At 42.1% G+C, this 25232-nt stretch overlaps 2 protein-coding genes across 3 annotated transcripts in view; both read left to right on the top strand.

Annotated features, from left to right (window-relative positions):
• The window catches only part of LOC117432958 (E3 ubiquitin-protein ligase TRIM47-like), a 46330-nt gene extending 42463 nt beyond the window's left edge, over positions 1-3867 (top strand). For both annotated transcript variants that reach the window (XM_059016339.1, XM_059016338.1), the window contains one exon: positions 3374-3867. The gene's annotated coding sequence lies outside the window, so the exon portion shown is untranslated. The remainder of the gene's footprint in view (positions 1-3373) is intronic.
• Positions 3868-9940: 6073 nt separating this feature from the next.
• On the top strand, positions 9941-21511 carry LOC117432845 (tripartite motif-containing protein 16-like). Its single transcript, XM_059016308.1, has 7 exons — positions 9941-10003; positions 11442-12342; positions 14947-15042; positions 15213-15446; positions 15601-15760; positions 16246-16311; positions 20573-21511. The coding sequence occupies exons 2-7, from the start codon at positions 11761-11763 to the stop codon at positions 21106-21108; spliced, it is 1674 nt and encodes a 557-aa protein (XP_058872291.1). The 5' UTR covers positions 9941-10003; positions 11442-11760; the 3' UTR covers positions 21109-21511.
• The last annotated feature ends 3721 nt before the right edge of the window (positions 21512-25232 follow it).

Below are 25232 nucleotides of genomic sequence, written 5' to 3'. Positions count from 1 at the left end.
GCATGTTTAGCAGGGGGGTGCAGAGCGAGGGCATGTTTAGCAGGGGAGTGCAGAGCGAGGGCATGTTTAGCAGGGGAGTGCAGAGCGAGGGCATGTTTAGCAGGGGGGTGCAGAGCGAGGGCATGTTTAGCAGGGGGGTGCAGAGCGAGGGCATGTTTAGCAGGGGGGTGCAGAGCGAGGGCATGTTTAGCAGGGGAGTGCAGAGCGAGGGCATGTTTAGCAGGGGAGTGCAGAGCGAGGGCATGTTTAGCAGGGGAGTGCAGAGCGAGGGCATGTTTAGCAGGTGAGTGCAGAGCGAGGGCATGTTTAGCAGGTGCGTGTGCACATAACCAGGGCTAAAATAGAAGGGAGTGTGCCCAATGTTAGTGCATAGAGATATAGTTTTAGTATAGTCCAAAGTGGAGGAGCCATAACCAGGTGGGGGAGATACGAGAACACAGAGGGCACATTAGGCCCCTCTGCAATACTGGCTCTCACTGCAGCACTGGCCCTGCCCTGAGCTGGTGTAATCACCCTTAACAAACTATTACACACAAAAGGGTAGTGAGACATTTTGTAATTCTCGGTTTGTTTTCCATCATCCATATTTCAGGTACTGAAACACTGTTTGTGCAGCGCTTGGAAAATTTGCAGCTTTTCAGAGAAAACCCTTTACACACGATGTTTAAAAGTATTTTGTTTTCACATTAGAACAGGTCTAAAAGGCATTGCATATCAACAGGACACTCAGTACCGCATCTCCAGCCCCGCCCCACCCCTTGTTCGCTGTGTTTTTCACATAACTCTTCATAGTCCATACTGATAAATCATCTCCTCATCACTCGTTTTATCATCAAACTCCTCAATAACGCGATCCAAGTCGCCATTTTATTAGTATAATATCTCAAAAAGCTCTGCAAATATCTGATGTTCTTTGAGTGCTGGATGCAGAAGCAGCTATCTTGTTTGTTTATGTCCGTGTTATCTCTGTGGTACCGGGCGATGTGTATTCCTCAGATCCGCGCGTCCCTCTCTGTCATGGCTTCTCTGCTCAGCTTGCTTGAATCACTTTAATTACAGATGTCCTGTTGAACACCCACACAACTATGGTCAAATAAAACAGTGCAAGTACTTTCTAACTGACATCTTATTTGCCGTTCTTTTGATAAATAAATAGTAGGTACGTGTTTTTCTTTTCGCGTTAGTGTTTTACTTTGTGGCGTGAATATAGAAAAAAACAACGGTTTCATAACTTTTCGTTTTGAAATTAATTAGTTCTATATTTACTGCTATGCCCATGGTTTCACTACCATAAATCTTCTGTATGTGAACATTGGGATCTTATTCTTCAAAAGTGACAGTACTATAGTACTCTGTGTGAGGAGTGCGTTTTATGTTTTACAGACATTAAAAAGAGTCTGCAACATTGTCTAATTGTTTACGTCCTTAAAAAGGTTTCTATTTATTTTCCATGATTACATTTATTTAACACACTCGAACGGTGAATTATTTTCACTGATTCAACCATTCTCTATGTGTATTCCTTACAGAATACCCCGCCTCATTTATAACCCAGCTACAGAAACTGTATTGTATTCGACACCGCTACGGTGACTGTTTGTTTGGCCTGAGTGAAGAGTTACCAAGAGAATATAACATATTTGTAGATACACAACAACGCGGGAAGTTGGTCCGTCCTTAATTTATGCAAGACGGCTTTAGAGTGATCACGTGGGAGAACAGGTCAGGTTTCCTTAAAGGGGAAAACATATAGAAAGGGAAACATATCTATGCGGAAAACATGTAAAAATAATTTAGTAATATATTTTACTGCGTTTAAACGTATAATACAAATTTTAAACGAAAATATTTTTAATCCACATTTACCGTTTAAACATTGAAACCTTTAAAGCCCTACCCATCACCCGGGTCGGGTCTGATTTTGTTTAAATCAGTAATACACAAACTGTCAATTACCATTAAAGAGGCTCTCTTTGGTAGTATAAATCATTGTTTATAATTCCTGTTGCGTGGATTGGCTTCCCTCAGTAGCACATGACATGTCGTGCAGAGCGCAGCAGCATACACGTGACCCGCATCGAAGGGTTTCTTTAGATCATTCTTAAAAGTCAGAGTAATGGATTTGTTTATGAAGGACGTGATAGAAAATCTTAAGCAAAACGAATTCCACGAACAAAAGCTCACAGAAAAATGCAAGTCTGCGGTGTGGGAATCGTTTGTTGTTATTGTGGACAAGAAGGAAAACAAGTTTTGCAAAACACAAATTTTACATCAGTTCCATTTGCTCTTGTGTTAAGTTTGTAATAAAATCACGCAATTACGAGATCGTACTTCAATTCATTTGATTTTCAGCAGCAAATGAGGGACGCATCACAACCGCATAACCCAAGAGTTAGTGTTGTGAGCTTAAACCCTCAAGGACCCTCGTGCCTAATGAAGGCAAGGCAGGATCTACCACATTAAGGCCACCTGCTGCCCGTTGAAAGGAACTGCACCTGTATAACGTGTCTCGCCAAGGTTCTGTAACACTGATACCTCTGCACCTGTATAACGTGTCTCTCCAAGGTGCTGTAGCGCTGATACCTCTGCACCTGTATAACGTGTCTCTCCAAGGTGCTGTAGCGCTGATACCTCTGCACCTGTATAACGTGTCTCTCCACGGTGCTGTAGCGCTGATACCTCTGCACCTGTATAACGTGTCTCTCCACGGTGCTGTAGCGCTGATACCTCTGCACCTGTATAACGTGTCTCTCCAAGGTGCTGTAGCACTGATACCTCTGCACCTGTATAACGTGTCTCTCCAAGGTGCTGTAGCGCTGATACCTCTGCACCTGTATAACGTGTCTCTCCAAGGTGCTGTAGCGCTGATACCTCTGCACCTGTATAACGTGTCTCTCCCAGGTGCTGTAGCACTGACACCTCTGCACCTGTATAACGTGTCTCTCCCAGGTGCTGTGTAAAGCTGCTCTTTATTAGTAATAGTTGTTTTCTTTATTGTTTGCACACTTATTTATTTTAACACGTTTTCTTTTGAGCACCTGTATGTTTTGATTCATTCTGTTATGTAGAGGACACGTTTATTTATTTTATTCACGTTTTCTTTTGATTATTCACGTGTAGTATTTTGTGTAGTTTCACTTTTGTCACCGCTAATCATTCCCCGATTATTAACCAGCTGCTTGCTAAGGATCTACATCTGTTGATTATCTGGGACGTCTTTAACAGCCAGACTCGTGAATACAGCAGCAACGATACACAGATACAGCTGCTGCTGGTCTCCTGATTTTAAGGCTGGTGTTGTTCTGGGGCTTGTTTTAATGTGAGAGCGATACACAAATACTGATGCTGCTGCTGTTGGTCTCTTGATTTTAAGGAAACGAACAACACTACCAGGCAGGGACAGACTTGGGCTACCAGGGTTTATGGGATGAGTAGGCGTTCCAGTCCTCCATATCCCCTTCTCATGGAAACCGCTTGCATCCGAGATTGGACTTTGCTTTAAACTTTGTCGCTGTACTAAATCGTCCACATGGTAGAGAGATAGCATCCGTTTTAGATACGGACATAAGTGATTTGTAATCCTTTTTTTTTATCAGTGTATTCTTGTATAATCAATTCCTGTATTTTAGTGGTGGTCTGTTTGTTTTATTGGATTTTGTTTTCATATACAAAGCTTCAGACTTCATTGTGTGTGCTTCGTGAAAGTGCTTTGTATATTTTATCTTTGGTGTTTTTGATTTGTTTTATTGTATTTTATTTTAATATGCAAAGCTCCCGATTTTAGACTACATCATTTTATTGTTTTAATATTATGTTAGTTGCTTTGTGTATTTTTTGATTTGCCCAAAATAAACATTTTAAAACTTATTCTGTTTGCTTGTTCTTCCTGTCTTGTGTTGTCACGCACCCCTTCCAGTACTAAATAAAAGAACCTGTGCAGGTTGATAATTGCCCCCGTACTTACTGAGTGGGTTTCCACTCTGGGGTAGTCAGGCTACATTAGTACTTTTGCATTTAACACTTGCCACAGCTGTAGCACTGATACCTCTGCACCTGTATAACGTGTATCTCCAATGTCCTGTAACATATCTTGATAATATAACTGGGATAGTAACTTTTCGGGCTTCTGATTTTCGGTGTTTCCTCCGACTTTTCTGCTCTCCTTTAAGAATTCAATTGATACATGTTAAGCCGTTCGTGTATCTCAATCACAACTGAGGAACGTGTTCATAGTAACATTGGTTTAATTTACGGGGATTTATCTATGAAACAATTAAATGAGCTTTTAAATCGTAAGTCTTTTCCATTGTAAATACAGTCCCGCAGAACGATTGTAATAAAGTGTGTTCAGCATAAAATACTGTATTTTTCATTATGGTTTTAATAAAGGTGAGTCGCTTATTGACATGTTGCGATCTCGTCCTGCTTGTTAAAGAAAAATGAAGGCTTGGCCAGTTTAAAAGCTTATTTACACAGAAAGTAAGAGTATTAAATCAATGTTAGTATGAACGCGTTTCTCAGTGTGATTGAGATACACGAATGTCTTCACAGGTATCAATTGAATTATTAAAGGAGAGCGGAGAAGAACTCGGGGTAAAGCACCGACAATCACAAGCCCTGCTTCTGTTACACAGCAGAGTCTGCAGAATTGGGGTTCATATGCAGCCGACTGATTCACCCAGTCAGGAAACAGACAAATATGAAACTGCTATATCCTGATTCTTCTCAAATAAATTAAACAGTGAATACATCTGTTTCTGAAGCCAAATCCATGTTAACTAACTTATTCACATGTTATGATGGTAACTGCTAATACGTAGCCTGCGTAATAAATAATCCATTCCTTACTCAAGTTTGCGTTTTATTGTCTTATTATCAATACGGTACAATCCATTTTCAACAAATTGAGAAATACAAATCTGATGTTTTATAATGTTAAACTGGTGACCCTGAAGTCAGTCACTAGGTTACTAAAAATATCAATTAGACTAAACAATTAAAATATCAACAGAAACATATTTGTTAATATTGAATTATACAAGACTGTAATGTGTGAGTTTAGTTATGAGGGCTGATGGAAGCGCTTCACTTTTCTGGTTAACGACATGCGCAGATACACCTGCTTATAAAATGTGGTCTGATATACAGTCTATGCAGGCGTCTCATAATTAAATAAAATAAAAACATACATACTGATTCATCAAATTAGTTCCTCTTTTGAATGTGGTGAAAAAAGCTGTTTTTTCTACTTTTCTTTAGGAAACATTACGAGCTGTGGCCGCTAGGTGGCGCAAAGGGCGTCTGACAAATACATTAATAGTAATAATAACAAATCTGCACACAGCACTTGATGTGAACTACAGGGGTACGTGTTTTTAGTTTACTGATAGAGTGTCTGAATGCATAGATAATATAATTATTCATCAGTAAAGGAAGTCAGAGACGGTTCAAACACTCACCCATGATCTGATGCGTCACGGTCTTCAAAAACATTTACAATAAAGAAAATAGATTTGCAGAATGGCATCGGTAGAAATACAAGGTAAGTGGTGACCTGCGCACAATAACATGAATAATAATAATAATAATAATAATAATAATAATAATAATAATAATAATAATAATAATAATAATAATAATGTTGCATTTTAAAATACTTTAAAAAGTTAACAAACAAAAAAGTATTAAGGAAGGAATTTGTAAAGAAACACATTTGGGATTGCATATATAAAATGTATAACAATAAAATAATCGTGTTGAAAATATCAGACAGCTCTTCTGACAGCTGGAGATGCACCGGCTTCAGATTGGACTTCTACTGCTACCAGAACCACGAAAAAAAAAATACTACAACTGTACAATTACTACTACTGATAATGAGAACAATAACACTGCTGGATATATAGGGATGTTCAATAACTCTGCTCTATAGATTTTACAAGTCCAGCCTTTATTTTACATCAGAGTTACCGGAGGTCAGGGTGGTAAACTTTTATCAAAACAAGCTCTGTTTTGTAATGGGACCGCCCATCTCTAGTGTGTCCAATAGGAATGCGCGGGCGGGGTCATGCATTTATTTCCAGTCTTTAGGATCGTTTCCAGATCGGGTCGGGTGTGGATGCAGCTTCAAGGTGCATGTTTACTATAGTAGGTGTTTCTTTCAACACTGCACATTTGAGACCTATATAACGAATGGAAGTGCACAGCAGCTGAGATTCATGGGATTATTTTGTCAGCTCCAATCCCTATCAATGTGAGGTCGTGTAAATAGCAGCTCACAATACTTGCCATGTCAAAGGCATGTCAGTATAGTTTCTTGCAGATTCCTGCATACAGTAGAATCCTGTTAGCTGAATAGATTGATGCACAAGATCAGTACGGGTTACACATTGTATTTGTTTGCACCTGACGTACTAGAACTGAAAGCTGCCCTTGCAGATACACTTTACCTACAGGCTGTTAATTACAACACCGTTTCACAAGCTATAAGGTCACTGGCTACTTAATCAAGGTGCGCTCAGCTCAGCTCACTTCTCTCTTTCATTAAGACTAGTATTGGAGATCGAGGAGTCCTGGAGGATCAAACCTACACTATTGCATTATATTATTTTGTTCTCCGTCATGTTTTGATCATAATTTTTGAAGTTTGCATATGAAAGTGTGATCTGTACTGTTTGCTTTGAGTGTTCTTTTTGTTTCCGGAATTAAACCTGTATATATTGAATAAACCAAACTAATATCTGAAGAAAAGGACTGTGCATTTCTTTCATCAAGAAACAACTACTCGCTACTTTTAAAAACTATTACATTAAAGCAGCCGTTTATCCAACGCCTCCTCTGACACAGTCATATGTAAAATATCCACTAGATGGTGCTATGCTGCTTTTTAGTGATAAGGCTAAGACAAGACATCCTAGTTTTTCGCAATAAAAAAACAAAATTCTCCAATAAAAATAAATACAAATCCTCTTTATTCCGAAATTAAAATTAGAGACTAAACTGGAGTCGTGTCCCCGCCCTCGTGTCACGTTATAAGACACACAAACAGCGTTATTGAATAATAACAGTTAACATATTTATTGATAAACTTTCAAATTATAAGGAAGTAACACGCTCACCAGAGCCATCAATCAATAATATAAACAAACACAATATTTTACTTTAAACATTACAAATACGTCTGTGTAGTTACAATAATAATAATTTTTTTAAAAAAAACTGTATTCATATTAGTTCATCTCCGAGTTAGTCTTTGTCATCTGGACGGCTATTGCCAAACTCACACACCCGATCTTTAGGGATGATGTTTATAGTTGACGGCATCTTTAAACAGCTTGTTCAGTGCTAACAATGCACTGGATACTGAAGTGAACTGCAGCTACGTTTCAACATGAATGAGATCCACAGCGCGCCTCGTTCAACCTTGATTAAGTACATGCAAAGCTAAATTGCATGTGTTGATGATTTCACTATGTAACACAATTTTTGTTCCTGGGTAGTAAGTGTTATTTCCTAATTGCTTATGCCTCAGAAGTGTAGAAAATGACTATTATTCCCCACAAACTTTGCTTTTGTGACCAGGACAGTGATATTTTGAAATTTACCTATTTCCAATGAGAAAATTGGTGAATTTGTGTCTTTTCGTTCACATAAGTCAGAAAAAAACAACATATGAATCCAAATTAACATGTATTTATACTAAAGTAATACAACAATGACTACAAAAGATTTAGAAGTGAGTAGTTTTTCGAGATTTACGATTATACTGTAAATCACTTTCACGAATCAGCCCCCAAATGTAGTCTCCCATCATGTTCTCATTATACTGTCCTTGGTAGCGGCGTTCAAAGTCCAGTATATCCTGGTGGAAGCGCTCGCCTTGCTCCTCCGAGTACGCTCCCATGTTCTCCTTGAATTTATCAAGATGAGCATCAAGGATATGGACTTTGAGGGACATCCTACAGCCCACTGTGCCGTAGTTCCTCACCAGAGTCTCAACCAGCTCCACATAGTTTTCGGCCTTGTGATTGCCCAGGAAGCCTCAAACCACTGCGACAAAGCTGTTCCAAGCTGCTTTCTCCTTACTAGTGAGCTTCTTGGGGAATTCATTGCACTCCAGGATCTTCTTTATCTGTGGTCCGACGAAGACACCGGCTTTGACCTTTGCCTCAGACAGCTTAGGGAAGAAGTCTTGAAGGTACTTGAAGGCTGTCGACTCCTTATCTAGAGCTCTGACAAATTGTTTCATAAGGCCCAATTTGATGTGCAGTGGTGGCATCAGCACCTTCCGGGGATCCACCAGTGGCTCCCACTTGACGTTGTTCCTCCCCACAGAGAACTCGGTCCGCTGTGGCCAGTCCCGCCTGTGGTAGTGTGCCTTGGTGTCCCTGCTGTCCCAAAGGCAAAGATAGCAGAGAAACTTGGTAAAACCGCCTTGGAGACCCATCAGGAATGCCACCATTTTGAAGTCTCCTATGACCTTGATGCCATCTCAGAAAAATGCAGATATGTATCCACTTAGGCAGCTGGAACTAAACTGAACTGGTGGGCTTAAGGCCCCTGTATTTATACTACTATTTATATTACTGGAAAGTTCTAGAAAGTTCTAGAAGTTACTCCAAGTTTACTCAGCACTGAATCTATCTGGAATGTTCTGGAAAATAGGTAAATTTCAAAATATCACTGTCCTGGTCACAAAAGCAAAGTTTGTGGGGAATAATAGCCATTTTCTATACTTTTGAGGCATAAGCAATTAGGAAATAACACTTACTACCCAGGAACAAAAAAAAAAAAAAAAAAAAAAATTGTTACACAGTGTATGTGATAAGTGTATTAATTTAGTTATCAAACAAACAAAAAAGCATTGCATGTCTTTTGCCCCGCCCCAAGTGTAAAACAAAAAGTTCTCAGACTGCACAGAAAATCCGTGTTTTCCCGCTTTATTCCGCAGCAAACGAATTCCTAAAATCCCGTGTTAAGATGCAACACACACTACAAGGACTTGGACTGTGTCCTCATGAGGTAGGTTTTGTCAGACTTTCCTTCTTTGTGGAGTTTTTTTTTTTGACCCAACACGCACTATAAACATGCCTCCCCCCAAAGTATGATGTAAACATTTTGTGTGCGTTCACGACACGCAGACTTTCGTCATTCTGCGCAGAATCTGCACAAAATCGGAGCAAGTAGCCAATGAATTTTCAGAATCTTTGCAGAATCTGTGCAGACTTAGCAAAGTCCGTCTCTCGTGAACGCACCCTTTATTCTATTGATTGGCGTTTAAGCATTAAGCACTATGGCATTATTTTAAAATATGCGCATGCGTCAGCGGGTCATTGCGTTCTGTCCGTGTGATTATACTTCCGCTACTATTAATGTCTTATTAAAATGTGAACTTTCGGTATTATAAATGAGAGGTACTTTTAAAACATCAAAACACATCTCAAAATAACGCTAAATCCAGCATGACACCATTCTTAATAGTTTTAGAGGTGTCCAGAGCACACGCAGAGCAGCAAGACTAAATTACTTCCGTCATTACTTCAAGTCTTTGCGCAGTGACGTATAGAATGTAATATTTCGGTGTTGAGGTGGCTGATGATGGAATAGTGAAGCAATATAACAAGACCTTGTTTTTCTCCGTGGATACTGTGAAGCAAAGCACCGCTAAGTTAAAGTAAGTTACTGCTTTTCATGTGTAAATATATGTTAACGTCTGTATCCTATATGTTTGATATTGTAATTGCGTTATTATATTTTTCTGTGTTTTGCAAGACTTCAGTATTATCCATACTGAAATACGTGCATGATAACGATATACAATTTTCATATCGTTGCCCAGCCCTAGAAATAAGCATGTGTTTGAACTAATTTCCAGTCTGACACCGGATTTATCTCACAGTAAAGGGTTTGCTGTGACGTAAAGAAATAGGCGTGTCTTCAGCAATTACGCACCTAGCATTCGAGAGAGGAGGAAGCAGAACCAGCGCGGTGTTTGCTTGGTTAGGTATGAAATGCGACTTTGTGTATTTCTATTATACTCGATATAAATGTGTTATTAATGAAACGGGGAACTAGAAAAACCAGTACGGATAATATTTCAGCGTGTAAATAATGTGTTCTTATTATTTGAGTCGTATAGGCTAGTAGTACAGGGACGCACGTGGCGAAGTAAATCTTTAATCGCTAGCCTAGTTAAATTGAAATGATATACTGTTTGCTATATTTGCACAATATTGATTAGAGAGTGCATTAGTTAACAGTAAAGATGTAAGATAATACCGTTGGAAAGGATCACTATTTCCACACACTTTCATTCTTCTAAGAGTGCGGTTTAAGCTGGAGTTATTTCATAAACACACAGCAGCTCACTAAATGCAAACACGTGTGTTTGAGTAACAGAGTGTATTGTATGAAGGGAAGCCCCGAGCCCGCGTTCCATTCAAGATCTGTTCTATTTAATACCAATTATTACTGTTTTTATTGTAACACACGTTTCGTTTTTGACGCGCAGGCTCTGCAAATTCAAGTGAATGAATTTAACTCACACACTCAAAAATAGAAAATGCTGCCAAATGTTTGCTCGTTAAGCTTTAATGCCTCGATTTAATACAAATGCATTATAGAAAATACAGAAATTATGGTTTGTCATAATGAAATATAGGTTCTGGGCGGAGAGAGTCGGATGTAGTAGCCACTAGAGGCCGCTAGGGGGTGCAAAAGAAACGATGTTGAAATAATATTAGCAGAGCTAGTGTTAAAATAATAGTAACACAGTTTGATAGTGACGTTTAGGGGTAGAGGTTAGGGGTGATGTTTAGTTGTAGAAGTAGGGGTTCATTTTAAGGGTTAGGTGTAAGTTGCATATGCTGTGGCATGGAGTGTAGTTGCAGCTGTATTTTACTGTTTTTTGTTTTTTAAATAACTTTAGATTTGTTTTCTGTATATTTTGCTTTAATATAATAAAGGTCAAGGATGAGAGACTTGGTAGAATGGTGTGTTTTTCAGTGTGTGAGTTAAGTGTTTAGTTTTTTATTTGCACCCTCTTGCTCCCTCTAGTGGCTACTACATCCGACGCTCACCACTCTGAACTGAAAGGTAATATGCAGTGAGGTTTCAACCTGTATTTCATAAATAAATTCATCATTTCTATATTTTCCTCACTTTATTGCTGTTAAAATTACCATTTGAAGCTTAACGAGCAGTAAATTGGCAGGATTCTATTTGAGTGTGTGAGTTCAGTGTACCGTACCTCCGCGTTTATGTTTTGGAAGCACTTTTAATTAACTTATTAAAAAAAATAATTTCAGATGAATGTTAGTAAAAAATGTTGGCGTAATTACTATTAACAATGTTGATAAATGCATTGTTTGGAATGCCCTAATACAATATTTTATGATAATAAACTTTTTTCCCTCTTTTTGTGTGGCTCCATTTTTCTCCAGTAGAAAGAACAGATCTCTTCTAACTTGCTCCAGTATTGACACAACTCTTCCATGACTGGAGTTCCATCCTTCTTATAAACCTGTGCAGAACTCGATTATAACAGCATTGTGTTTGTATTCTAACAGTGCCATTCTCAAACTCCAGTCCCATTCCCAACTCTCTCCTCCCCTGTCCCTCTCACACTTTCAGCTCCTTCTGCTTATCTAAACCTGGCCTCAGTCCAAAACCTCCCGTCTTAGAGCTTTATATATCTCCTGGAGTTCAGACACACAGTTAAGTTTCGTTTGTTGTGAAATCATCTGTCTCGCTGCAGCAAGAATGGCTTCAAACTTGTGGTCAGAGAATCAGTTTAGTTGTTCACTGTGTCTGGAGCTATTGAAGGACCCAGTCACTATTCCATGTGGACACAGTTACTGTATGGGGTGTATTAAGAACTGCTGGGATCAGACTGATCATACAGGTGTCTACAGCTGCCCCCAGTGCAGGGAGACCTTTACCCCAAGGCCTGTTCTGGGCAGAAACATCATGCTGGCTGAAGTTGCTGGAGAATTCAAGAGGAGACGACTCAATCCTCCTCCTGCTCAAAGTTATGCTGGACCTGGAGATGTGCCGTGTGATTTCTGCACTGGGAGAAAGTTCAAAGCTGTGAAATCTTGTTTGACGTGCCTGGCCTCTTACTGTAAAACACACATCAAGTCTCACAGTGAAGTTGCTGCTTTCAAGAGGCACAAGATGATCAATGCAATTGGAAATCTGGAGCAGAAGCTTTGTGCTGAACACCAAAAGCTTTTGGAGGGGTTCTGCAGAACTGATCAGACGTGTATTTGCTGGCTGTGTGCAGACAAGGAACACAAGAGTCATGACACAGTCTCAGCTGAGGCAGAAAGGAGTGGGAAACAGGTAAGGGTTTGAACCATTTCCTTGTAGCTATCCTAGAAGATAAGAATTCCCAGGAATATTTAACATGTCTGTTTACTAGGTTACACAATTTCACATTAGATCAGATTTTAATTGTATATTAAGAGCTATTTAAAGAGGCATAGTTTTTTAATTGCTCTTTCTAAACTATGATGTACTACAATGTATTTCATGGTGTAACAGGGGCATTGTTACGGGTGTGGCTATCGTTGATTGACAGGAGAGACACAGGAGGTTTTCTTGATACAAAAATACAAAACATTCAAAACAAAACACTGCTCGAAAACAGCTAGAAAATAAAAGCTGACCAAACAAGAAAGGAGGTCCCGCTCCCGGAACAGTCTCCCTGACACCTCCTCTATACACTTGGGTGGGATTAAAATCCTCTAAACTTGTTCCCTATTCCTTCCAGTGCTAGTGATCCTGGTTAACTCACACAGTGATCCGAGATAATTTTTCCTCTTGTGTTTTTCTCACCCTGGTTAACACACCCAGTCTTGAGGATCCTACAGCAACACTCTCCTTCCCAGAGAGTCTGTATCCCAGTTTGTAGAACCAAGAAACTGGTTTTTCAGACCCCTTTTAGGCATGTGGCCGGGTCTAAGCGATAATCAATTAATCAATTAACACCTGGCCACATTCCACATCTGGATTTGAATATGCCCTGCCATATCTAGCACAAACTAGATCATGAAAAACATTATTTACAATCAAACAAAAACACACTGTTTACACGTGCAGGACCTCAGCCCTGCCTCACAGGGTAAGAAGGATTTGTTCAGCTTTTTTGTGGTGCATTGGAATTTGTAGTGTAAAATTAGCATGATTTATATTCCTAGTGTATATATATATATATATATATATATATATATATATATATATATATATATATATATACACAGTGTATGCTGTGTGAGGTGGAAATGGACCCGTCTTGTTTTTTGCAGTGTCTGAAAGCAAAGTGTTGTTCATTCCCAGAGTGTCTGTGTTTGTGCAGCTTGCTATACCCTCCATTTAAACAAGATCAATCTTTTAATTATAACTCAGTTATCATTCAGCTTGTTCTGCAATGTGGTCGCTGCCATGTTATTATTTTCTGAATGTCACAGCCCATAGTAACTGCAATGTAACTGCAATAGTATCTGAACATGTAAACAGCACGTTCGTTCCAGCAGTATAATAAATATATGTGACATGGATAGAATCAGTGTTGTATAAAGTCCAGAAGCTCTAGTGTGTCTTATGTTAAGTATTACTCTAATATACACGATGCATTTCATTTCACAGCCTGTCTGTCACACACGACATTGTGAACATCATTGCCTTGATTTGTTACCAATCTTCACCAAGCTTTATTATTTTATTATTCAATCCCAGCCTCCTGTGTACGTTTCAGATTGCATTTGATTACAATCTATCACTCCCTGACTTCTTACTGTGTGATTATGAGGACTCTCTCTCTCTATAAGCACTATAATCTCTCACTCCCTCTCCTCTTACTGTGTGATTATGAGGATCCTCTCTATAAGCCTGCACTGGGTTTTATGAAAGGTAATGGCTGCAGATACCAGAATACATGATTTTAGTTGATCCATCTGGACAGCCCCTTACATCAACATAAATATTATGTACATTATAAAGTACTTCTGAATTTAATAATATACAAGATTAATATTAATATGATATACAATATCATATTAATCTTAAACAGATATGTTTAAGTTAGTTTAAAACGAAATTTAATAACCTATTTGGGATTTTGTTTGTTAAAATCTACATTTTTTTCGACCACCCTACTAGTCCCCTCTTTCCTTTGCTCTCTTCCATAGCGAAGTCCTTCTGGTCATGGGTCTTCTGGGGATTTTGTGTATTTAGGCATTTTTTACACTGATTTCATTGTTTTGTATCAGTGCTGTTTTATCTGTGTTTATCGATTAAAAACGGAAATCAGAAGCCCTAAATATCCATTAAAGAGAAAGCTGCTTCATTTTCCTAGGTGCTTAACAAAACAAACATGTAACACATGCTAGATCAGCCATCATTCACTGTTACTAGTATGAAACAGTACCATCTAGTGGACAGCTACTGTGGATCAAGTGTCCTTTTGTATTGCTGGCAGCTGTGCACTAGATGGTGCTGTATCTTACTACTATACACACGTTGTATGAAACTGCTGCCTTTGTCCAAGTTTAAACCACCTCGAACGTAGGTTTAAATTTAATTCAGCTATCACATTTAAACATGGATTAAAATGAGTGGTGCAATGTCATTATATTTTAATCTTTTAAATGTTTAACCTTGGCTTAATTTTAAACAAGGATTACATATAAATCCTGGTTTAAAGTTTTGTGCAACATGATTCAAATATAATCCTTGATTTAATCTGGGTTAGTGGTTAATCCACGCTGGTGCATTCGACCCTTAGGGTATCTGTTTGCATAATGTGTGTATCGTTAATCTAACTGCATATGAAGGGGAGAGAGGTGTGAAAACACAGCCTGCTCTGAAATAGTCTGTATTGAGTGTGGTAGGATATCACTCAATGCCCTGTCAGAAATGTCACTGTGTCACTGTGTTTCTACACAGAAGCAGCTGGGAGACACACAGACAGAAATACAACAGATAATCCAGGAGAGACTGAAAGAAATTGAGGATCTGAAACGGACTGTGGAGTCACTGAAAGTGGGTATTGAGAAGAGGGGGTTATTATTATTATTATTATTATTATTATTATTATTATTATTATAAACAGATGGACTGTGGAACACATCTACAAAAGTTTACTGTCTATGCCTGATGTGTTGTTGATATCAATTCTAACCATGTCTCCTCTACTGTGTTCTTTCACTCAGAGATCTGCATGCATAGAAATAAAGGAAAGTGAGAAGATCTTTACTGAGCTGATCCGATCTATTGAGAAGATCCACACTGAGGTTATTGAGCTGATTGGAGCTAACGAGAAGGCTGCAGTGAATCAGGCTGAAGGACGCATGAAGAAACTGGAGCAGGAGATTGCTGAGCTAAGGAGAAGAAACGCTGAGCTGAAACTGCTTTCAGAGACAGAGGATCACATCCATTTTCTACAGGTAACATCACTGCTTGTTAGAAAATCTCAAGTACATAACTGGGACGGTTTCAGACAGACCTCTCCAACTGAATGAATCCTTGCTTTTCCCCAGGAATGTTTTGGACCCCATTCTGTTTCACTGAAAACTCCTTTTCTCCACTTTCCTGTTGTAGAATTTTCAGTCTCTCTGTGCCCCTCCTGAAGCTGGAGACTTACCCAGCGTTACTGTCAATACAGACATCTCTTTTGGAGCTGTGAGGAAAGCTGTATTTGAACTTAAAGATCATATTGAGGACTTCTGCAAGGGGGAATTAGTCAAAATAACCACAACAGGTTGGTGTGAAATAGATTCCTTTGGTAGAGATTTCTCAAATAGACCATGGCTTGAGGAGGGACAGGACTTGCAAGACATTAATAAAGACCTCTTGAAGATTGCTGGCTATATGAATATTGCAGCAGGGAGGAGGGAGGAGGGAGGAGGAAGGAGACGGCAGGGAGGAGCAGATAATGACTATTGTATGTTTGGTGCACAAGGGTGTCCTAATATGGACACTGTACTGTTGGGCAAAGATATGTGATGTAGAGAAAGGAACACAAGACTCCAGTGCAGTGGCAGACGTGTTCACATTGACTTTGGCTGCTGCACCGATACGGAAGGGCCTCATTGTAATCTTGAACATCTTGAAGTACGGATTTTTACATCCTGAAATGCCATGAATAAGCCTTGTTTCTTTTCAGATTGCTGTTTGGAGTCTTGTGTGTGTTGTGTATTAATCCACATGTTTCAATTCTATTTCTCTCTCTTTTTTTTCACCCAGTGAATGAAGTTGCAGTTTACAGTCTGCAGGCTCCAGAGCCAAGGAACAGAGCTGAGTTTTTAAAATGTAAGTCTGTTTTCACTGAAACATTTGATTGAAAGATGTGTCACTCCATTGTGAGAAGAGCTAACACTAGGGCAGCAATTATTATTATTTATTAGTAATTAGTATTGGTTCAGATGAATACATGCAGAATGACTGGGCGAGGGGCATTTGTTGCCTGTTTTTCCATTCAGACCTTTCTCTCCCTAAATATCTTGGTATCCCTGAATAGATAATCATCCCATCTTTTAATACATGTATAATGCATGTGAAATCAGTTGTGGGGTAAAATGAACAGCTATCCCTCCCAGTCATCCTGTGCTGGTAGTAAATGTATATTGCAGTATCACTGCACTTGTGGGATGGATTGCTCATTAAAATATTAGACAGGGGGTCTGAGTGAGTAAAATGGCAACACATACCCTGTAGGAACATTAAGTGAACTGTAATTGTATGCAGAGCTGCATTTGATTAGTTCCAATTGAAGAAGTTTGATAAGATTGAGGAATTATAATGAACAAAACAATCAAACAGCAAGACGGCTTAAAGGGTACTGTGACAGGATGGACCGAGGTTTGAGACTCAGAGACAGTGTAAAGTTCAAAAATAAAGTTTTTAATAAACAAAAATACAAAATAAATAGGCACAAGGACCAAACAAAACGGTTTTAAACACAAAATACACACAAAGCAAAAAGCAAAACTTACAAAAAAAAAGGTTTCCAGGCTGGGCGTTGCCTTCACTGGAACAGAAAAAACAACACATACAAACACACTCTTGTTTCTAGATCTCTCCTTCAACTCTCTCTCCTCCTAGCCAGGGCCTCTCCCCTGGCTTTTATTCCCTGTGGCTGGAGCCCAATTATTCAATAATTGCTAATTAGTCAATTAGGGCTCCAGCCACATTCTCACATGTTTTCCTGGCAGGGAGGAATTTTAACCCCCTCCCTGCCAGTCCCAACCATGATCATAAAGACGGGGCAGTACCCCGTCACATATCCCCCCCCTTGTGCCAAGCACAACATGGCCTAAATGGCCACCTCCCCCCTCAGTCTCAGTCCCAGAAGAGGGGGAAGCACAGTGTCCATGGGGGTGGCCATGGTGGGACGTCCGGCACCACCCAATTCTTCGTGGCCAGCAGCTCCCTCTTCCGGGGCTCCGGCCACACACCATCTTGCTGCGAAAGTGCAGCTGGGGGAGCTGGTCTCCTGACCTCCCTCCCCCTCTTCATGGCCAGCAATTCCCCTCCGTGGGGCTCCGGCCATAGTGTAGCGACCCCATGCGAAGCAGGATCCCTGGCAACCCCAGGCGACGGCAGCAGCAGCGGACCCTCGGGAGGCGACGGCAGCAGCAGCGGACCCTCGGGAGGCGACGGCAGCAGCAGCGGACCCTCGGGAGGCGACGGCAGCAGCAGCGGACCCTCGGGAGGCGACGGCAGCAGCAGCGGACCCTCGGGAGGCGACGGCAGCAGCAGCGGACCCTCGGGAGGCGACGGCAGCAGCAGCGGACCCTCGGGAGGCGACGGCAGCAGCAGCGGACCCTCGGGAGGCGGAGACGGGAACGGCGGCCCGGCTCCCTCTGGTGGCGGAGGCGGGAACGGCGGCCCGGCTCCCTCTGCTGGCGGAGGCGGGAACGGCGGCCCGGCTCCCTCTGCTGGCGGAGGCGGGAACGGCGGCCCGGCTCCCTCTGCTGGCGGAGACGGGAACGGCGGCCCGGCTCCCTCTGCTGGCGGAGACGGGAACGGCGGCCCGGCTCCCTCTGCTGGCGGAGACGGGAACGGCGGCCCGGCTCCCTCTGCTGGCGGAGGCGGGAACGGCAGCTCGTCTCCCTCTGCTGGCGGAGGCGGGAACGGCAGCTCGTCTCCCTCTGCTGGCGGAGGCGGGAACGGCAACTCGTCTCCCTCTGCTGGCGGAGGCGGGAACGGCAGCTCGTCTCCCTCTGCTGGCGGAGGCGGGAACGGCAGCTCGTCTCCCTCTGCTGGCGGAGGCGGGAACGGCAACTCGTCTCCCTCTACAGGTCCCTTCAGCCCTAGGCCTGTGGGCTTCCCCTTCTCGGGCCGTGGACGCACCGACTCCTCCCGCTCGGGCCGTGGACGCACCGACTCCTCCCTCTCGGGCCGTGGACGCACCGACTCCTCCCTCTCGGGCCGTGGACGCACCGACTCCTCCCGCTCGGGCTCCTCCCCCTCGGGCTGTGGACGTTCGGGCTCCTCCCTCTCGGGCTGTGGACGTTCAGGCTCCTCCCTCTCGGGCTGTGGACGTTCGGGCTCCTCCCTCTCGGGCTGTGGACGTTCGGGCTCCTCCCTCTCGGGCTGTGGACATTCGGGCTCCCCCTCTCTGGGCGAAGGCAGCGGCTCCCCCTCTCTGGGCGACGGCAGCGGCCCCCATTCTGGCTCTCGGGACGGCAGCTCCTCCCCTTCTGGCTCTCGGGATGGCGGCTCCTCCCCTTCTGGCTCTCGGGACGGCGGCTCACCCCTCTCTGGCTCTCGGGACAGCGGCTCCTCCCCTTCTGGCTCTCGGGACAGCGGCTCCTCCCCTTCTGGCTCTCGGGACAGCGGCTCCTCCCCTTCTGGCTCTCGGGACAGCGGCTCCTCCCCTTCTGGCTCTCGGGACAGCGGCTCACCCCTCTCTGGCTCTCGGGACGATGGCTCACCCCTCTCTGGCTCTCGGGACGATGGCTCATCCCTCTCTGGCTCTCGGGACGATGGCTCACCCCTCTCTGGCTCTCGGGACGATGGCTCACCCCTCTCTGGCTCTCGGGATGACAGCTCCACCTTCTTTATTGGAATGATTGGGGCGTCTCCCATATCTACCGCCAGGTAATTAATGACCATCAGGGCCAGCTCTGCGAAGGACGCCGGGTGATGCTGTTCCTCCCACTTTTCCCACCTCCCCCCATCTCGACGCCACAGCGTGTTGACAACTATGGGGAGGTCGTGGGAGAGGTCTGCCTCAGGGTGCATCAACCAGTCCCATATTTCCTGGGATGGTGGTGAAGGCGGTGATGTTGGAAGTGGTGGGGTGGCTGCCGAGGACGGGGTTTGCAGCTGCTCCTGGTCCCGATTGTGGGGACATCCTGCCCAGTTGTGGCCATCCACCTCACAGTACCCACACCAGTCAGCTGGTAGCCCATCTGGACAGGACCTCCACTGATGATCCTCCTTCCCGCACCAGGAGCACCAGGGGAAAAGACTGGCTGGGTCCTCCAGCTGGGGTGGCTGTTGTTGCAGCAGCCTACATTTCTTCGGCTGCTGCTTCTCCTGCCTTTGCCGCTGTCTGCTCTTCCCCATTTTCCCCCCCCCAAAAAAAAAAAAACTCCCAAAATTCAAGAAAAAAAAAAAAATACTGCTCTGAGCCTCCAGGTGGCGCTCTCCTGTTTCTGACACCAAATGTGACAGGATGGACCGAGGTTTGAGACTCAGAGACAGTGTAAAGTTCAAAAATAAAGTTTTTAATAAACAAAAATACAAAATAAATAGGCACAAGGACCAAACAAAACGGTTTTAAACACAAAATACACACAAAGCAAAAAGCAAAACTTACAAAAAAAAAGGTTTCCAGGCTGGGCGTTGCCTTCACTGGAACAGAAAAAACAACACATACAAACACACTCTTGTTTCTAGATCTCTCCTTCAACTCTCTCTCCTCCTAGCCAGGGCCTCTCCCCTGGCTTTTATTCCCTGTGGCTGGAGCCCAATTATTCAATAATTGCTAATTAGTCAATTAGGGCTCCAGCCACATTCTCACATGTTTTCCTGGCAGGGAGGAATTTTAACCCCCTCCCTGCCAGTCCCAACCATGATCATAAAGACTGGGCAGTACCCCGTCACAGGTACATAAGGTCCTTTTTATTTTATTGTGTTACGTGTTCCCATGTGTTGCTACAACTGTTTACGTGAGGTGTGTGTATTGTTTTATTTACATTTTGACCACTTTTTTATACTTGTAGATAGCTTCACATGTAACTGCATGGGCCTCTCAGAACTACATTTCCCATCATCCTCCTGCTCACATATGTAATTGAGATGGAATTACCAGTGAGCAGGAGTATGATGGGAAATGTAGTTCTGAGGGGTCTATGCCAGTTCGCGGGAAGCCATCTTGAGGCAGGGAATGCAATTTAAAAGTTTAAAAAAAGTGGTCAAAATGTATTTAAAAAAATTAAAACAATACACACACCTTTCATAAACAGGATTTGAGGATGCAGCAGACAATGACTGTTGATTTTCTCAGTGATTTGACTTTTCTAACCGTCTCTCCTCTACCCATCCTCTTCTCTTCAATCAGATTCCTGTCAGCTCACACTGGACCCCAACACAGCGCATAGAAACCTCTGTCTGTCTGAAGGAAACAGAAAGGTGACACAGAGGAGAGAGACCCAGAGATATCCCACTCACCCAGAGAGATTTGAGAGCTGTGCCCAAGTGCTTTGCAGAGAGGGATTGTCTGGGACTCGCTGTTACTGGGAGATTGAGTGGAGTGGGGGATGGGCTTCTATAGGAGTCACATATAAAGGAATCCACAGGAAAGGAGGGGATTTTTCCTGTATCCTTGGATTCAATGACAAGTCCTGGAGTTTGTCCTGCTCTGGTTCCAGTTACACTGCCCTGCACAATAACAATAAAACTGCAATAACTGCCCCCCACTCCCCCAGAATAGGAGTGTATCTGGACTTTAATGCTGGCACTCTGTCATTTTATGGCGTCTCTGACACAATGACCCTCCTGCACAGATTCCAAACCACATTCACTGAGCCGCTCTATCCTGGGTTTAGGTTTGATTGGTTTTCTGATTCCACTGTAACAGTCTGCCAGCTGAACTAGACTGTTTGTTTTGTGTTGTAAGAAACCCTTTGTATTGAACTCCCTGTCTGTCCTCTCCACTCCTCGGGTGAGGGGAATGTTTCAATCTGACACAACTTTGAATGAAAGTTAGGGGGTAAAACGGCGCCACCTGCAGAGCGAAACAAGAGGAATTATTTGTTTTTAGCAACGAATGGATTTCATATGAAATAACTGTATTTAATTTATTTTTTAAGAATTACGTTTTGTATATTTTAAAAAATGTCAGTGCTGTAACAGTTTTAAAAAAAGTCAACTTGTTTGCTTTACTGTGTGTGTTTGTATTATTGTATTGTGTGTTTTTGTGTTCTTTGATTTCCATAAAATGTTTTTTCTGTTTATTTTTTCAGATTTTAGTAATGTGATTTAATTAAAAAAAAATTGATTAACTGACTTTTTCTTATTTATTTATTAAAGCATAGGGAAGCATTGTAAAGCACAGAGGTCTGGTAAAGCACAGGGAAGCATTGTAAAGCACAGAGGTATGGTAAAGCATAGGGAAGCATTGTGAAGCACAGAGGTATGGTAAAGCATAGGGAAGCATTGTAAAGCATAGAGAGGTCTGGTAAAGCATAGGGAAGCATTGTAAAGCACAGAGAGGTGTGGTAAAGCATAGGGAGGCATTGTAAAGCACAGAGAGGTGTGGTAAAGCATAGGGAAGCATTGTAAAGAACACAGGTCTGGTAAAGCATAGGGAAGCATTGTAAAGCACAGAGAGGTCTGGTAAAGCACAGGGAAGCATTGTAAAGCACAGAGAGGTCTGATAAAGCATAGAGAAGCATTGTAAAGCACAGAGAGGTCTGGACTCTAACCCTGGGCTTGAGCCTCAGCTCAGTGATTTGGATTCCTAAACAGCTTCTTAGTAAAGGTATTATTCAGCATGTCGCCACACCGTGAACTAATAAGAAAAGACTTTCAGTACCTGGTAGGCTCTTGTGACATATCAGGCGGGTAATTCTCTTTACTCCTTCTTCTTCTCCTTGGAGTCGGGTCCATGCCTCTCTCTACTGAATCACTCGTTCCTCAGTTAGCTGTGTTTCTCCTCTGCAACACAATTGAAACAAGTCCGTTGTTAAAGAGTACAGCTCTTCAAATGTCATTTTTCTTTCTCTTTCTTTAGACCGGCCACTTATATTTTCATGCTGTTTGAAATCATCCCGACCGCTTCTTGTTATCACAGTTACTCAAATGCTGTGTTCGTTTTTGGAAACGTCTGTGTTGCTAATTGAGTGCCATGGGGTGGGGGGTTACACTGCCCTCCCTAGCTAAAGGAATGTGCAGCAGGTGGCCAGGTGTCAATCGAAGAATTGATCATCAATTACCCCTGATCACCTGCCTTTGAAAAGGGGCTGGATAGCCAGTCCTTTGTCTTCGTTTGTTTGTGCTGCCCATTCACCTTCTGCAAGTGAAAGCAAAGCAAAGCGTAACCAGGGTGAGTTGCTGGTTTTCATCGTGTGTAGAGCAGGATAACTGAGACTTTAGAAAGGGATTCATTTAGGGGATTTTAATCCCACAAAAGTAAAAAGTATTTCTGGACACACATAACACAGGCTAGATTTGTAAAGTCTCATCCCACGTCACTGTGTACCGGGCGTGTTGCGTATTTTTGTCGTGAGTTGTTACACTCTTTCATTTTTTTCAGATACAATGCCTGATCAAGAATGACTCAGCGAGGTAGTAATTGGAGTCCGGAAGAAGTTAAGGAATTGTTAAATTTACGGGCTGACGAGGAGGTGAATTCACAAATAATTTACTGGCGGATCACCGACGTGCTGCGTGAGCGTAGGTACAAGCGTTGCCATGACAGCGATCTGTTGACTGACAGGTTTGAAAGTTGTGCTCTCGTGATCTCTTGGGCTGTGTGAAAGGGTTGCGACGTGTTATACCGACACAGAGTGCGCAGTTTCATGCTGAGTGAAGAACGGAGATTTTAAAGAATTTTCTCTAAAGTGGCATTTGTGTGTGACAGTAAGATTAGAAGGTTTGTGTACAGTATTGAAATGACATTGAATTGGTTTGGATTTCCGCTCGTCTGTGATGCAGAGACACCAGTAAATGCACAAATAAATCTTTTATCATTACTATTATTATTAGCAGAGATGAAAATAACTTTAATTTAAAAGTTAAATGGAGAGCATTGTATTTTAAATTAAGGTTCTGTTTCATTTTTTGCACTTTAAATATACAAGTTAATTGCTAACAGTTATAACAGCATTTCATAGGAAAAAAAATACTATGACCTCTTTGTATGTTTTGTCCAGTTGTAACAGTATTGTGCAGTAAAGAAACTAGGACCAGGGGTCACAAATGGAGATTAGATAAAGGGGCATTCAGAACAGAAAGTAGGAGGCACTTTTTTACACAGAGAATTGTGAGGGTCTGGAACCAACTCCCCAGTAATGTTGTTGAAGCCGACACCCTGGGATCCTTCAAGAAGCTGCTTGATGAGATTCTGGGATCAATAAGCTACTAACAACCAAACGAGCAAGATGGGCCGAATGGCAGCCTCTCGTTTGTAAACTTTCTTATGTTCTTATATATTTAACACAATAATAGATAAACAATTAAACATCTCGGGTGTATTTATTGCAGATGATAACAACTCGTTATTTTCTTTATATTGTCATCTCAAAACATGTTAAATATGCAAAAAAACTGATTTAAAAAGGAGACCAGCTATTAATAACCATGTAAACGTGGCACACACATAATCAGAATGATACAACACAGAATACATGAGATTGTTTAGTTTTTGAACGGCGCTAACACAACCTAATATCACTCTGATGTTATCTTGTTGAGCACACCAATGTAGTTTTGTACTATACATATATCACAAAACAGGGACGATTTAACAATTTTACTGTCTCTGACCGGGACAAAAAAAAATGAAGTCTGTTTTTGCTCTACTTGTTTCCTCAGAATATGAACTAAACCACACGCGAAATATTTACTCTGAGTGGTGTTATAATTCGTTTTCATAGTGAAGCATTGAGTCTAACAGTTGTATGATTTTGTCTTAGAAAATATCAGTTTACAAAAGCTTGCTTATTTTGGGGACTCCATGTTCACAAGCCCCTCAGTGTTACACATTTGGTAGCTAGTTTATAGACAATCACAGCTAAAACCCCGCCCACGACTCACAAAAGTAGCCCAATCACCAAGTAGTAGTAGAATGGGGGGACAGACGACTTAAAACCCCATACACACCCTAATACACAAGTATTATAACAGCAGTACTAATCACTATGTAACACAATTTTTGTTCCTGGGTAGTAAGTGTTATTTCCTAATTGCTTATGCCTCAAAAGTATAGAAAATGGCTATTATTCCCCACAGACTTTGCTTTTGTGACCAGGACAGTGATATTTTGAAATTTACCTATTTCCAATGAGAAAACGGGCGAATTTGTGTCTTTTTGTTCACATAAAGTCAGAAAAAAACATATGAATCCAAATTAACATGTATTTATACTAAAGTAATACAAAAATGACTACAAAAGATTTAGAAGTGAGACGTTTTTCGAGATTTACGATTATACTGTAAATGACTTTCACGAATCAGCCCCCAAATGTAGTCTCCCATCATGTTCTTCTTATACTGTCCTTGGTAGCGGCGTTCAAAGTCCAGTATATCCTGGTGGAAGCGCTCGCCTTGCTCCTCCGAGTACGCTCCCATGTTCTCCTTGAATTTATCAAGATGAGCATCAAGGATATGGACTTTGAGGGACATCCTACAGCCCATTGTGCCGTAGTTCTTCACCAGAGTCTCAACCAGCTCCACATAGTTTTCGGCCTTGTGATTGCCCAGGAAGCCCCGAACCACTGCGACAAAGCTGTTCCAAGCCGCTTTCTCCTTACTAGTGAGCTTTTTGGGGAATTCATTGCACTCCAGGATCTTCTTTATCTGTGGTCCGACAAAGACACCGGCTTTGACCTTTGCCTCAGACAGCTTAGGGAAGAAGTCTTGAAGGTACTTGAAGGCTGCCGACTCCTTATCTAGAGCTCTGACAAATTGTTTCATAAGGCCCAATTTGATGTGCAGTGGTGGCATCAGCACCTTCCGGGGGTCCACCAGTGGCTCCCACTTGACGTTGTTCCTCCCCA

Source organism: Acipenser ruthenus, chromosome 52, assembly GCF_902713425.1.
Source record: "Acipenser ruthenus chromosome 52, fAciRut3.2 maternal haplotype, whole genome shotgun sequence".
Classification (NCBI taxonomy): Eukaryota; Metazoa; Chordata; class Actinopteri; order Acipenseriformes; family Acipenseridae; genus Acipenser; species Acipenser ruthenus.
This window is presented reverse-complemented; position numbering and strand designations above follow the sequence as displayed.

Coding starts and splice junctions, on each gene's coding strand:
- LOC117432845 (XM_059016308.1), top strand. CDS start 11,761: ATGGCTTCAAACTTGTGGTCAGAGAATCAGTTTAGTTGTTCACTGTGT. Junction 15,043..15,212: donor GGACTGTGGAGTCACTGAAA/GTGGGTATTGAG, acceptor TCTTTCACTCAG/AGATCTGCATGCATAGAAAT. Junction 15,761..16,245: donor AGTCAAAATAACCACAACAG/GTTGGTGTGAAA, acceptor TTTTTCACCCAG/TGAATGAAGTTGCAGTTTAC.